General features: G+C 41.3%; 1 protein-coding gene across 1 annotated transcript in view; it reads left to right on the top strand.

Annotated features, from left to right (window-relative positions):
* Positions 1 to 15,752, top strand: part of NOTCH2 (notch 2) — a 77,511-nt gene that overhangs the window by 48,072 nt on the left and 13,687 nt on the right. The window contains exons 16-23 of the mRNA XM_010188880.1: positions 2,296 to 2,524; positions 4,950 to 5,151; positions 7,701 to 7,854; positions 8,518 to 8,702; positions 9,542 to 9,674; positions 11,781 to 12,026; positions 14,014 to 14,126; positions 14,648 to 15,177. Coding sequence (XP_010187182.1) covers positions 2,296 to 2,524; positions 4,950 to 5,151; positions 7,701 to 7,854; positions 8,518 to 8,702; positions 9,542 to 9,674; positions 11,781 to 12,026; positions 14,014 to 14,126; positions 14,648 to 15,177 — 1,792 coding nt within the window. The remainder of the gene's footprint in view (positions 1 to 2,295; positions 2,525 to 4,949; positions 5,152 to 7,700; positions 7,855 to 8,517; positions 8,703 to 9,541; positions 9,675 to 11,780; positions 12,027 to 14,013; positions 14,127 to 14,647; positions 15,178 to 15,752) is intronic.

The raw sequence follows: 15,752 nt of genomic DNA, 5'->3' as shown, positions 1-15,752 counted from the left end.
GAAAGAGTGGGTCCTGTTGCAGTTTCAGTTGATCCATATTTGAAAGCAAATTAGGGGCAGGAAGGCCCTCTCTTCCGGAATGGGTATCAGCTGCAGGAGGATAGCCCATACACTGAAACTGTTTAAATTACAAGAAAGCAAATGTTATTTTCATGCCTTTGACATTGCTGTTTACAAGGAAAACCAAATACGTAGTAACTTCTTTTCTTGCTAGGCATATTCTGTATCATTATCAGATAAAATCAGATAAAGTTCATCTCTTACTATGTGAAAAGTGCTTTATCAGACCTTGGAGTTCACAATGTTGTAATTTTTTAATAGACTGGCTCTTTAGAAACAAACAGAAACCCCAAAACAACCTCCCTCCCTCTATTTTTATTAGAGGAACTTAAAACCAAACCCAAGTCTTAAAGACTTTAGGTATGAATTCAGAGTTGTGTTTTGCATTGAAAAGAAAGCAGATTTATGGCTGCTGTAGAGGATTGAAACAAGTCTATCAGCCAGAGTTACTGTGGGAGACCCCAAAGCAGCACTGCTGAAAGAACTTCTAAGACATCTGGCTCAGCCTGAGCTTTTGATTGCATCTTTTTGAGCAAACAGGTACAGTAGAAAAAATGTCACGTTAGTGCATTGACCCAGAGCTTTGCTAATTGAAGCCAACAAAATTGTTACTTGTCCTGTTAGTTTTTACGTGAGCGTCTGAAGATAAAAATGGTTTTTTAAGTGTTCATCTTTCTCTCTTGAGCAGCTGGGAAATCTTTGTTGCTAAGAGTTGTGAGATTCATCCCGTGTTTTCTGTCAGGCAGCATACCCATGAGGTTGAAGAAGAATTTCAAATTACTGCCACAGCTGATTTCATTTAGCATAACAAAAACCTTCCATGGCTTTGGCCAAATGTCTTTAGTCTATGAAGCAAACAAACCCTCCAACAACAAGAACTTACTGAGAAGTTGATACTTGAGTCTCCTTTTTCTGTCAGTAAATGTGTGGCACAGAAAATTAACGTGCAGCTTTTGGCTTCAGTCATAAAATGGCTGGCTGCCATAGACACAACATGTTAGAGCTGCCAGGGGTCTCACTTTGAATGTGCTTTTTCTCTGCAGTAGTCAGATGACCTTTAAATGGATGCAGGTGTGTCTCTTATAACACAGATTTTATCATGTGAGCATATTTCTCAGTCAATAAATGAGCTTTAATTATATTTCACATCTGTTGTCTTCATTTACCAGTGAACAGAATGATCTTGTACTTATGTTGAACTGCAAATTTTTGGCGGAATCTATTTGTATTTTAAAGTTTGTGTTTTAGTAGTACTTAAGGGTAGTCATAGATCAAAAAAACTGCTCTGTGACCTTTTTTTCATCACCCTTCCTGTCTCCCCTTTTCCTGCCCCTTCCCAGTTTTCCTCCCTGCCTCTGTATACACGGGCTCTTGGTCTAGGGAGTGCAGAGTAGAAAAGGAATCTGACTTCAGAGGCAGTGTCCAACAGAAATGTGAGTCTTAAATCCAAAAGTGGAAGGAGGAAATCAGGAAGAAACTATTGAATGGTGGAGTTCTTTCAGGCAGCTTTGCACTTGTGGAAAAAGAGGCAATACAGAAGTAGGGGGTGGCTTAGACCGAAAAATGGTGATGCACAAGCAGCAAGATCATGGTAGGGGTAAAGAAGGTGCAGACGTGAGAAGAATCCAAGGTTGTGTATGAGTTAGTGAGCTTTTCTGTCAGCCTTTCCTCACTCAGCCTTTGATACTGGGAAAAATGCTAAGTGCTCAGTAATGTATAAATGCTCTTATATATATATATGTATACACACACTAATTTACACATAAACATTTGATTTGACTGAACTACTTTAAAGCTTAAAATAAAGCACACAGGTTCTTTTTTGTGTTGAGCAGTGTCTGGAAAAGAGAGAACAGTCTGAGTTCTCTTATGAATTAGACTTGATAAGGAAGAAGAAACAGTTGCTGTGTTGTTTGTGTTGTCTTTCTCAGTAGGCATTTATCAAAAAAGCAGAGTTTGAATTTTAAACCAAGAGACTTTGGCTCTGGTTTTGTTGGTTTTGGTTGAACAGATTCCAGCAGAGAAACCTTTAGGCCTTGAAGCTTGGTCTTGATCCACACCTTCTTGTGAATTTGTTATTGATAATGCTTTGCAATTATTTCTTCCATTAAGTGGCTCAGAAAAACGTGTCAGTAGTCTGTCACGCTCTGGACTCTGTGATACTTACTTTCTCAAAAGCTACTACTCTGTGCCTGGCCTTTGACTTACCCATTTTAACACTTACCTCTATCTTAGATCCCTGCCAGAACGGAGCTTCCTGTGTGGATGGGATAAACTCTTTCTCATGTATCTGCCTACCTGGATTTCATGGAGATAAATGTCAAACAGATACCAATGAATGTCTGAGCGAACCATGCAGGAATGGAGGCACGTGCACCCACTACGTCAACAGCTACACCTGCAAGTGCCAGCCTGGGTTTGAGGGAACCAACTGTGAGAACAATATTGATGAGTGCACTGAGAGGTAAGACGGTTTCACTGTGCTGCTGCACTAAGGAGCCATGTAATGCGTGCTTGTGGCTTGAAGTCAGTCCTACCCAGAAGCAGATTTTAATGAAGAGGATCTGTTTTCCTGCCTTTTGTCACTGGGACATACTTGTGATTCATGTAAGGAAAACTTCCTTACCTTGTGCAGGACAGTTGCCTGTCAAAGTTAGTCTTCAGTTTGCACAGCTAGTTAGAAGCATAGTTCCCTTATAGGAGGAATATTCATAATTTCAGGAATGTTAAGACAGTAACAGGTGTTAGCTTATTAAAACACAAATAGTTTGTATTCTATAAGACCATTGTCATATAGGGGAGGGGAAGTAATTGATTGATTATCAAGAGTTATTGTGCTGAGAAATACAAAAGCTGCAAAAATGGAAGGGATGGCCAGCTCTCAGAAAGGCAAGAAAATTAAATTAGCCATGAGTTGATTTACTGACTGCAAATAATATGAAGAAGCAACCAGGAGGAACCCTAGATCCACAAATTCTGTACTGGAAGGGTTTAATCATCAGAAATCTTTCAATGCTCACCAATTGGATGTGGTTTAGCAATAGAGATAAAACTTGAGACCTCTAAGGGGGAGGTGTGGAACTGAGTTAAAATGCTCCACAGCTGGTCCTTATATAAATGGTTCACTTGGTAGTTTTAAAAGTTCTTGGAGAGTTAACCCTATGTATGCATCATTTGCCTGCATATTTATTTTAAGCTTGTTAGGATTGATGTAAGTAACTTCAAATTCTCAAATGGGAATGGTTTTTAATAAAGCTTGAAATGGTTGAAAAGAAATAATTTAAAAAATGGTCAGTTCTAGTCTAGTTACTTAGAAACAAATAAGGTGCCTAAATGCAAAGCTTGGTATCCTCATGTGTGTTCTGCACAAAAAGGAAAGATGTTTCTTATCTTTTATGAAATTGGATTGGTGAGAGAGGAAGTATTTAAACATCTTTTACTTAAGAACAGGATTGTGTCACTGGTAAGGGTGTGTTTAATTTGCACAACAGTTGTTTAATCAAGTGAAACATGTTGGGCGTTTTAGCAGAATGCCTGGTTCTTCCTTGAGGTTCATCCTGTTTTTGTTTTTGCTATCAGTCAGGACAGAAACCAGTCTTACAGGTATGAATGTAGTTTGTAGCAATTTACAAACCTCTGCCAAGCTAAACCAGTCACACCTTCTCAACCAAAATTTACTGGGCTGTACTTAAGAGCACCATAATGATTGGCTAATTTGAATTTGATTTAAATAATTCTTCCGTGTCTTGTGTGAGAAGCTGCCTATGAGAGAGTGCCATCTTCTTTTGGAGATGGGTGCCTCATTTCAGTGACACACACTAAGCAATAGACAGTTCCTCTGTTTTTCCTTCCTTGTTTTGCCATTAATGTCAACAGCACTTTCTGCTCCCTGTAAAAGAGAATTCAGCCCACAAGGCAGAGGAACATCTCTGATAAATAGGTTCATGTGGGCATCTCTACTGTAATTACAGTTCAGAATTTATATACTTAAAACTTGCACTGACAGTTCACAGAGGTGAGTCAGTGGCTTCTTTCGTGGAAGTACCCTTTGACAGTGCGCAAAACAGATAACAAGCATGAATTCGTTTTGTGCATTTTATCAAACTGATTATCCTGAGTCTGATCTAGGGTTATTTTCAGAGGAGCGGGAGTTTCTGGCAGGCGTTAGTTCAGAAGGGAAAAGGAGTCAGTTCTCCATGCGGCATCACTTCTCCTCACTTTCCCAGTCACTTCTCTGCAGGACACCTAATCTGGCAGAATTTCTTACGATCAGAAGATTTGGGGGGGGGGAATTCCTTTGATCTGAATTCTGTCAGGGCATGTATGAGTAGTTTTACAAAGAAAAGACTTAAGGTTCTCATGAGAATAGGAGGAAGGGATTTAGCAATACCAATACTTTCACATAATTTCAATGAATAACATGCTTGTGTTTTGCATGTTAGACAAACTTTTTCCTTGAGAAAACATACCTGTAACTTCTTTGAAGCTTTAAAAAAACGCAAATTGTTTTGTTTCTCATAATTTGTAATACAATTGTAATTTGTAATAAAATTTGTATAAAATTTATCAGTTTGAGCAAGCCACACGCCTACCTGGCATACTGTTTGTGGTCACACTGAAGCTGGGAAGATTTCATTAAGTTACCTCCATCACTAATGACTCATTGAAACCCTGTTTTACTTTCTTTGCCTGCCAAGGTAAAAGGCAGTGAACTGGAGTTCTCTTGAATTGCAGTTATCTGATTAATGCTTCGTTAGCAGAAACTTACCAGTGGTCAGAAGATCCTGTAATGTGGTTTTCTCTCTCATTTCAGTGATGTTTATGTGCTCTTTTGGCAGTGAGCTAGCTGCATTTTGTCTCAGCTTACTGTTGTTCTCCCTCTCTTCCAGCTCCTGTTTCAATGGAGGTACTTGTGTGGATGGGATCAATTCCTTTACTTGCCAGTGTCCGGTGGGGTTTACAGGACCCTTCTGCCTCACGGAAATTAATGAGTGCGATTCACGTCCGTGCTTGAACAGAGGCTCTTGTGTGGACAGCTTAGGCACATACCGGTGTATATGTCCTTTGGGTTATACTGGGAAGAACTGTCAGGTGGGTGATATTTTCTCGTCTGTTTGCTGCTGTTTGAACTGTCCAGCATCAGAAGTGCCTTGGGTAGATGTGAGGTACCAAATGTGGCAGAGCTCATGTTCCTTCCGTTCTGGTAAGAGGTGGAGTCCATTAGCCCTGGGAAAAATAAGTCCAGAGCCTCTGTCTAACAGAGCAGGTGCCCCTGTTCAAAACTCTGGAAATGAAAAGTGTCAGTCTGCAAGGAGAAAAATGCTTGGTTATTTATGAGGACAGATGTGACTGGAACTTTCTAGATTAGCTTTCTTCTTAAATGAAAACCTGTTAGCTTTGAAAATGGCTGTATTTTGTTTGAAGCATAAAATTATCCTGATGGAAGGCAGAGTCTTGTATGAAAAAAAAACAGAACACCAAAAAATACAAAACAGAAAGCAGAATATAAGTCTGATTAGCAGGACCTTGGTATAACTGGTTGATTTTTTTTCAGGAAGATGTAGTTATTCTGGGTTGATTGTAGACTTTTTTTTTTCCATAAGAAGCCAGAAAATGTTTTGGAGCAGTAACTGATGTGATTGTCCTCTTCACAACCTCCATAAAAAGCTCTAGCCTTACTTGCAGACTTAAGTTCGGGCAATTTAGTTTTCCAGTTGAGCATAGAAGCTGCAAGCTCATATGGTAAATGACTGAGTAGTACCTATTAAAAGCTTTAAACTTGGCATATCACAGTGGAAACAGAATGCTGATTTAATTTTTCAAGTAGGAGTCTTTTCATTTTATTCTGTGCTTATCAAAACAGCAAGAATGATTTGAGACTATTTCTAGCTTTGAAACAATAAACAGTGTATTGGCTTCCTTCAGTAGCAGTCTCGAGTGCTGCCACGTTAAAAAAAAATTAAAATCTGTGAATTTCTTAAACTACTGGAAAACACTACAGTTTTGTAAGAATTTTGCAACTGTCTTTCGTGCCAGTGTCTCTGTAAAGCAGTGGGTGTTAGAAGCAGCTTTTTAGTGGCAGTGGGGGAGGTGCCTTTCCAGAAGTGTGTTGTTAGACATTAAATTGTCAGGTCTGCTTCTAGGTATTGCTAATGGAGGAAGTGAATGCAAAGTAATGAAGTGATATAAAAAGCAACCCCTCTGCTACCCTAATTATGCATTCTGGGCACACCACGTAAACCTCATTGGGAGAATTAGCATTGAGAGTGATCATAAAGTACTGTGAAGTTCAGTAGTTCCTCTTCTGTTGTTTGCTTTGCTTTTACTTGAGAAAAAGACTAATGTTCCTGTCGCCAAAGTAAGTGCTGTGGATTCCCAGAAAGTCTGCTCTATGTTCGGAGAAGCTTGATCATAATGTATTACGCATTTTATACAAAGAATCAGAACTTCCTATATTTATAAGTACTATTCTAAGCTGTATTGGAGAGATTTATAGATTACAGCTACACTGTAGTTCTTGTCTGAGTGGTAAACTGGCTTGACCTAATTAGCAAAGCTAAATAAGCAGCACAAAATCAGACAATGATTCATAAGTTACAGAATTTGCATGTAAAACAGTCAGCTACTCATTACAAATGCAGAAGCAAGAGGCTCGGTGTTTTTCTTCTTCATGCTCAACTACATGTGATAAAACTTAATTCCAAGTTTCTTTTTGGTTGCTTGTGAAAGCACAGATTTTTCTACTTTAATCTTTGAGGAGACAGTTTGCATGTGAAAAGCGGAACTTTCTGCATTTGAAATTGCATTTTACAGCTAAAATTCAGTACTACTCGCTTTAAAGACCTCATCCTTCCCCCAAGTCAGCTTGAAATCAATCAAATAGCTGTATTACTTTGAAGACTAAGCGCTCAAAAAGGTTATTATGGTTAGTGGCTGGTTTGTATTAGGTCAGACAGTTATTTTGGGTCCTCACTCCGTTTTCATATGATGATTTACTGAGTTTTAGTCTCTTTGTTTGGAAACTGGTTTTTTTAATATAAGGAATCAAAAAAGCAGCGTACTTTGGCCCATCGTCAGTTCACAAAACAGTTGTGGGATTTCAGCTGAATCTCAGAGGACAGGAAAACTCAGAGAGACCATACTAGAGCAAATGGGGCCAAAAGCAGGTATGGTGAGCTACTGATGGTAAGGAGAAGCAAAGATCAAAATGTGGAACACATCTGTCATCCTCAAAGCAGTTAAGATAGGGGGAGGTTGGGAGAAGAAAGGACACTTGTTACTGTTGATAACTGTAAGCCTCCTACTAATGTGGAACAAGAAGCCTAATCTGAGATAAAACTGAGTTTTCTTAAGGCCAGCCAGCCAAAGATCCCTCTGCACGGCAAAGGGTGAGGATCAGCTTACTCTTGAAATGTTGTTGCTATCTAGGGTTTACTTCTCTGTAGATTTGCTCCTTCTTAGGCATATGAGCTCTTGAAGTACCTGGCATAGACGTGGAAAGTACTGTCCCTTTCTTTCCAGAGCCACGTGGAACCAGTTTTGCAGAGCCCAGCTTCTTTTCTTTGCTTCTTGAACTTGTACTCCAAATAGTGTTTCCTACTGCTCTTGCCATATATCATGTTGTGGTCTTTTCTCTCTAGGCACTTATGGATCTGTGCAGCAAGTCTCCCTGTAAGAATAAAGGGACATGTGTCCAGAGTGGAGCCCAGACTCGATGCGTCTGTCCATCTGGCTGGACTGGTGCTTACTGTGATGTGCCCAATGTCTCGTGTCAAGTGGCAGCTTCACAAAGGGGTAAATAAGCATCCTCTGTGCTTTAACTGAAAACATTTCCCCATGCGTCATTAATCTGTGTCCCATACTCCTGTGAACACAGCATGCATTGGAAATCTCAAAGAGCTTTGCCTCTAGGTGGTCGATCATGATCACTTCTAAGCTAAAAAACTCTGCAAGGTTGTGTCTGGGAGTCAAGACTTTCTTGTTTCTCCCTGGCATAAGAAGCTATCTTCTACCATAAGAATGTTAGAAAAGAAGAATTAAATATTTTATGAAGTCTCAGAGTTTCAGTAATACTGTGCTAAGTGGACTGCCTGTTTGGAAAATGCATCACCTATTTATGCATTTCTGCTAAAGCCCAGGCAGGCCAGGTTTAAGACATGTTGTCCTTGTACAAGAAAGGCATCTCGTAACGCACGATCTTTGTAAGTATTTTCACAGAGAATACTGGCTGCTAAGTGCTCTGGTTAGCTATGTAATACCGTGGCTGCCCGAAGTAGTAGTTGCCTGCTTCAGATAATGTACATGTAAAAGATTTGATTTTAAGTTCATTTCTCCCTGGAAGGTGTCTTGTAGCCCAGGCTGATGAACAGTCCGGCCATATTAATTTCTCGCTGAGCTACCAACACCAGTGGCAAGTGCATTTTACACATTTGCTCACTTTATTTCACTTTGTTTCAGGAGTCTCAGTGGACCAGCTGTGCCAGCACTCTGGTCATTGCCTCAATGTTGGAAACACGCACCACTGTCAGTGCCAGGTGGGTTACACTGGCAGTTACTGCGAGGTGCAGCTGGACGAATGTGACTCCAGCCCCTGCCAGAACGGTGCTACTTGCCGGGATCACCTGGCTGGATACCAGTGCGAGGTAAAGCATGGTGGTTTAGGAGGAGGAGGTCTAAAATTGCATTGTAATGCAAAGGAATCAGAAGAAATCAGAAACACATGCAAGTGGTAGAGTAGCTTCAAAGAGGGGATAAAAGCAACCTGCACCTGGAAAGAATTTTTAATTTGGCTGCAGCAAAAGCAGTGCTCCTGAGAGGCTTTTAAGACCGAATTAGAGGTGTCGTCATAAGGAGGCATGGTTAATGAATTCCTTGTGTCTCTGGAGATCGAGTTCTTATCTTGAATTTTTTTTTTGCCCCAGGTGTGGTTTATATTAAATTATCTGTAGAATATATTAAAGGAAAGTTGTATTTTCCTTATTGAGTGGGCGAAGTATCCCTTGCCTCTCAGGGTGGGAGATGCCTTCCGCTGCTTTTTGTTTCCTATGGCTGATGCAGAGAGCAGTGTCCATTTAGTCATGTACCATGAGATTATGGTATTTCAACCTGCCTAAACTCTTCAGAACGGTAGAAAACTGTGGAAGCTCATGCCCAGAAGGGAAGGCTGAGTTTTATGTAAGCCTTAAGTCAAAACTACTAAGCCAGTCTCAGTGCTAAAGGGTGTCAGGATTTGATCACTGTATTTTGCAGGAATAAAGTCACTCAAATTCAAACATGCAGTGTACTGAGTGTTCACATGGTCATGTTGTGTGCTTAAGCTGGCTGGCTGTGCAGCCCTTGAAATCACTTGCAGTTGTATAACTACAAAGGCAGTCATAATCTGTCCTGTTGAGGGCTCGTTTTGTCTGTGTTAGCCTTTCTCAGATGTCTACTAATGTATCTGTTAGGAGAAGATTATTCACACTTATTTTCATACTGGCAGTGTGTGCCTGGATACCAGGGTGTCAACTGTGAATATGAAGTGGACGAATGCCAGTTTCAGCCCTGCCAGAACGGAGGAACGTGTATAGACCTCGTCAATCACTTCAAGTGCTCCTGTCCACCAGGAACTCGGGGTATGAAGCTGAGCCATTAAGTGAATGTTACAAGAGTGAATTTTCCTTTCTGACTACTGGTTTCATGATGCAGAGCCTACAGGGAATGTGTTATTTTCTTGGAGGAATGTTCCCAAAGTGCACTGAATCCCTTGAGATACATATTTTCTCTTTAAAAATAAATGCTGCTTTTTTTTCCTTTTTTTTTTCCTCCTCCTTTTTTTCTTTTAAAGGAAAAGGTCATGACAGTGTCCTTTGGGAATGTATGATCCTTTTTTGGCAATGGGGATGGATGAGATTACAGCTGGGGTCTCTCCCAGTCGTATCTGTTTTGATATAGTAACTCTAAGGTTTCTTTTTGTCTAAGATGCTATGAAATATACAGAAAAGTTGCTTAGTTCTTGCATAATGTCCAGTGTCCTTTACTTGTCTAAATTTTGGCCCTGCATGGTCCTCTGTCCTGGAGTCTTTTGTGGAAAATAAGTTTGGTGCCTCTAGGCTAGTTTAAACTATTTCAGCAAATTTGCACTCTTTTATTGAAAGCTCTTTTATTAAAAAAAGAGTCCACAGTTCTATAATGGTGGTTTTCAGTATGACTGCACAGTCTGTTTAATGTCATGTTTCTTGAAACCTAACCTTCCATTTCCCTGTTATATCTGACATGATGGCCCCAGCTTCTACCTCTGAAAATATTCAGGATTGCGCACTTTAACCCGTCCATGAATGCTTTCTCACTTGGCTTTTTCCCCCCCTAAGTTTATTTCTGAAGTCAGTTAAAGATTTTACATTCCTCTGAACTTACTTTTTCTTTCTGAAGCATCAGTCTTTTTGTCATCTCAGAGTAGGCAAAATCTCCAGATGTGTGTCAGATAGAATTAAATTCTTGGTTCATAACGTACATTTAAGTAAAATTATAAAATAATCCAATATATTTGCTTCCTGCCCATGCATATTACCAGTTCATTCACTTTAGTGTGGCTGTCAGCACATCTCCCTAGTCTGGATAAGTGTTTATTTCATTGTAAATCACTGTGTTAGCAGTTCTTCATGTGTTGTTCTTAATTTGGTCCTCAAATTAAAAAAAAATAAAAACTGCTTCTTATGTTTCTACATCCAAAGTATGTATTCATATATACCAGTTTCTGCACTGCCAGAATTTCTGTGCTGTACTGAACCGCCAATCCTCATTTGAGAGGTTCTGAATGTACTGCTTTTAATTCTTCAGTCTTTATTGAGATTAATTACTTTTTGGATGTGATCTTTTTTTAAATTAAAGGAATTAGAAAAGATTGGTATAATTATAATTGATATCAAGGCTTAGCTTTTGTCCCTGGCCCAGTTTGAAATGTATACTGTACTGATGCCAGTGTAAGCATCCTTAATGTTTAGATGAATGACTTGACTTGCTCTGGATGAATCAATTGTATTAAGGGACAAAACTCCTTCCTCATCTTACCCTCTCTGTTCCCTTTTATGTGTTACGCTGTGCAGTGAAGGCAGTACCAGTACCAGACATGGTCTCTTGAAAGGGAACCCTGTAGGCAGAGGGAGAAACTGCCCTTCCTAGCTGGTGTTGAGAGTTTATGGAGAGTTAACTGTCCCCAGAAGCCAAACTGCAGCAGCGATGTGCTGGCCAGAGATCTGTGCTTTATCACAGCTGCTCTTCTCTTGGTCTGATGTTGCTTGTCTTCATGATGTCGCTACGAGTGGTCTTTGCTGAGTTTCAGGGTTACCACCAAGTTAAATGAATGGTGGGAAGCTCGCAACCTTGCAAGGGCAGCACAGGACTCTCTGGCTATGTTCAGTCGCAGGGCTAAATCGAGTGCATCTTTTTTGGTTTTGTTTAGGTTTTGTGTTTTTAATTATGCCCTTAAATTAAGTCAAGCATGAAAGTTGCTAAATACCAGTATGATCTACCATTGAGAACAGGCCGGATCTAAAACATATGCTCCCTAGGCCTGATCTGAGGCTGGCTGACTGCCTGGGGTATGGATTGCATTAAGCTGGGACCTTTACCTGTTTATATCTGGGACTGTGTGTGAACTATTCTTAGAACTTGATGAGCAGTGTGGGAAATGAGGCCATGACACCGTATCCTCAAACTGTTACTTTTCACTGTCTTGACAGGCCGTGTCTGTGAGGAGAACGTCGATGACTGTGTTTCAGACTCAGGAGTACCCCGCTGCTTTAATGGAGGGCAGTGCATTGACCAGATCGGGGGCTACAGCTGTATTTGTCTCCCAGGCTTTGCAGGCGAGCGATGTGAGGGAGATATCAATGAATGCCTCTCTAATCCTTGTAACCCTCGTGGAAGTCTGGACTGTGTTCAGCTGATAAATGATTACACGTGTATCTGTCGTAGTGCTTTTACTGGTGAGTAGTCATAAACATGCTTCCAATTTCAGAGTGCTATCTTGAAAAATGGTCATTCTTTCCCTTTCTGGCAGTCATGTTATCTAGTCACTTTGCTTCAGAATATCTGATTGTTTCCCTGCACCATGTCTCAGTTTTTAAACCAATCTTTCTTTTAAACCTTCTAAGAAATTTGGCTTTCAGAGCTGTCTCAAAGGAATCTCCTGAGTCACTTGGCTGCAAGGATTTTTTTTCCTGTGGTACTTTTCTCTCCTTCATAATTTCACATTTCTAATATCGGAGGTGTGACTCTTCACATGTCAGCTTCTCCATAGCTTTTCCTTTTGCAGAGAAACATATGAGTTGTCTCTAGAAATCAGTGTCATGGTATCCATGATTGGCTTTTGGCCTCCTTTTCTATACCTCACTCCCTTTCTTCCTTACATTGGTGATGTGGCCAGGATGGAATACTCTATGCATAGACTGTATGGTCCTAGGTTAGTGATGTGATCCTTCCACAATCCAACTTCGAATCACAACTTTGCAAGAACTTCACACTGTGCAAACTTAATGTCTCACTCTCTCTAGATCTCTTCTTTGTTAGTATTGCTGCTGTTCTGCTTTCTGCCTCCCACTGGGCATAAGTTTGGGCTAATACTCTCCAGATGTGTCTTAACTTTCAGCTTTTTAGTTTCCATGTCAGTTTAACTTACGTATTCAATTTTCCTCTGTTAAAACCTTTCACTTTCCCTGCTTACCAGTGACCTTCTCTGCATGCTTTACCGGTAGTTTTTACTGGGGTTTTTTTTCCCTAAATTTTAAAGGTTGTATGATTTTTCCACTGAATTTGTGGTTGTCAGATACAAAGAAATCACAAAGACTTACATCTGAAGAATTCATGTAGTAGTTTTTGAATGTATCAGACTGACAAAAGAAGTACCTAAAAGAGCACCATATGAGGGAAGTAGAGCCAGGCTAGCTAGTGGGACACTGGTGTAGTTCATCAGATAGGTTTATATTTAAGCCCATCTGTTAAGCTTGCTTTTATGAATTATGCTTCATGTTGCTTCTGGCTGTCATGGAAGGATTGCTGGAACTTATGACATGGGGAGTGCAGACTTGGTGCACTTTAGGAGGAGCAGGGAGAGCTGCTGTGTCTCAGACGTGAAATCTGTCTGGAATGTTAGGCACAGAGGGAGAGCATGCTTCTTCCTCTAGCTCTTTGTCTTCTGTGCATTGCACATTGACCCTTCTGCCTGGGAGGGGACAGGGTGACTTTGCTGTGGTTTGTGACTGATAGGATGCCAGGACTCTGTGGGCCATCCTGCCCTGTGTGTTCCTGTCTGCGAGCAGTCTTGGCTGCACATGTGTGGAAACTTCTGTTAACTTTTTCCTAGGAGGTCCAAGGCATGCTTAGGTCATCCTCATCTTTTTAAAGTCTGGTTTTAGAGTTTGACCCTGAGAGCCGCTGCAAATGTAAGTCACTGGAGTAAGACCTCTGCCTAGCTGATCTGTCTGAGGAGAGTCCACTTGCTTGTCCCGTTCACTCGTGTTGCATCTGATCTTGGGCTTTGTTCATCCATGGTTGGAGTGTGATTTGCCTTTGGACTCATTCAGCTTCTTCCAAAAAGCAAAGAAGTCTTAGGAACCCCCAAGTTGATGTGCTACAGCACCTTCAGCCTCTGTGCCTGGATGACTTGGGGTCAACAACAGCAGATTCTGTCTGTGCTGGGTTGTGTGCGTTCCTGAGAAGTGAGACAGGGTGGGCTGTCTCCACATACCCCTTGCGGGTTCTGCGGTTTTGCCTTCCTCTACTACTACTTAGGCAGCTACTTAGAGACCATGTGTTATCTGAAGAGGTGTTCCCTACCTCTTCTGAGGGGAAGGTCTTACTGAGGTGTTTGGCTTGTTGGTTGTTCATTCGAGTGTTTTACTTTGTGATAGCTTTTTGGTATACACACACACACTCATTTCTTTGCTCTCTTCTCCCCATGTGTCTGCATCTTAGGTCGTCACTGTGAGAGTGTAATAGATGTGTGTCCCCGGAAGCCTTGCCAGAATGGAGGAACCTGTGCTGTTGCCAGCAATATGCCAGATGGGTTCATCTGCCAATGTCCTCCGGTAAGCACTGTATCCTGAAAATGAGTCGTCTGCCTTAGCAGACTCTGTAGCCAGAGTTCCCTGGCTACAGTCTCATTAGTTTCACTGCAACACTGTGATCTTTACCCATATCCTTTACTTTATCTACTTAGCTGGAAAACCCAGGGCTTCCAGGTGCTCTAGGAAAGTGATGCTGCCTGTTGCTACCTCAAACAATTCTGCTGCTGAGGCAGGATAGGTGGCTCTTCTGTCTTAAACCTCGCAGTGAATTTCAACAATTTTATTGCTATCCTTTGTTCTCTGTGCTTACTGCAAGATCCTCCTTGTTCACTGCTCTTTTAAGTCCATTTCAAAGTGTAATGGAGCCTTGTAAGTTCCTAGTTTATCTTTGAGGCTGGATCCAGAAGATCATGGCTCCTGCAGTAAGGCTAGAGGAATTACAGGAGAGAAAGGGTTTGTATGTGACACCTTTCCTCCAGCCCTCAGAGCATGGAAGAACAAGTTTGTGAGCCTGGTTGTCTTGCTTTTTTTTTTCCCTGTAGGGTTATTCTGGAGCAAAATGTGAGTTCAGCAGTCACAGTACTTGTGGACAAGTGAAATGCAAGAAGGGGGAGCAGTGCATCCAGACATCTTCTGGTCCACGATGCTATTGCCCTAAGCTGTCTGTGGGAGAGGAATGCCAGACAAACACGGGTTGTGCCAGTGCCCCTTGCCAGAATGGTGGAAGCTGCCACCCTTACTCTCAGCCTCCTTACTATTACTGTCAGTGCCCTGTTCACACTCAAGGCAGCCAGTGCGAACAGCCTGTAACTTTCAGCCCAGAGCCCCGAGGATGTTTGGATTCCCATTGTGCAGAAAAAGCAAAAGATGGTTATTGTGATGAGGACTGTAACACTCACGCCTGCCAGTGGGATGGAGGCGACTGCTCCCTGACAATGGAAGATCCTTGGGCCAATTGCTCCTCTTCATTGCGCTGCTGGATGCTTTTCAATGGACAGTGTGATGACTTCTGCAACACACCCGAGTGCCTGTTCGACAACTTTGAATGTCAGCAGAATAGCAAAACGTGCAAGTAAGGCCTGATCCTGAGAAGGATTTCTCTGGTATTAATATATGTCCTGCTACTGCTTTCAGTAGTCGGTCTGCTTCATGCCTGGTGCTCTCATCTCTTCTGTTGTTTCTGTTGCTGATCCTTGCTCTTGCTGAAAGTTTGGCATCAAGGAGTCTCCGCTGCTTTTCATCTATTTTTGGAATGAAGTTCTGGAATTTGTGTGCTGTGAGCTAAGTTGATAGCCTGAGCAGTGGTAATGTGTTAACCTGCTTGATGGATGTGCCCTGCTTTCTGTGGAAATTCAAACAGGAGGCATTTCACCTTGTGCTAGATTTTAATAGTACTGCCTCCTATCCTGAATTTCACTCCATACCTACAATACCTGTATTTTTATCCCAGCTGTATTTGCTACCTCTGAATGTGTTTTCCAGCTTGTTTGTCATGGCACTTCCTTCTTTTCAGTTATTTGTGATAAATGCTACAGCTTTGCTGTGATAATTCTTCTCCCTTGGTGAGGCAGGAGGTGTTAGAGCTTTATCTTAGTAAACAAAATAAGCAATTCTCTGCCACTGGTACCAGAATTGAACCATGTGTTC

This window comes from Mesitornis unicolor, unplaced genomic scaffold (genome assembly GCF_000695765.1).
Source record: "Mesitornis unicolor isolate BGI_N332 unplaced genomic scaffold, ASM69576v1 scaffold27887, whole genome shotgun sequence".
NCBI classification, from domain to species: domain Eukaryota; kingdom Metazoa; phylum Chordata; class Aves; order Mesitornithiformes; family Mesitornithidae; genus Mesitornis; species Mesitornis unicolor.
This window is presented reverse-complemented; position numbering and strand designations above follow the sequence as displayed.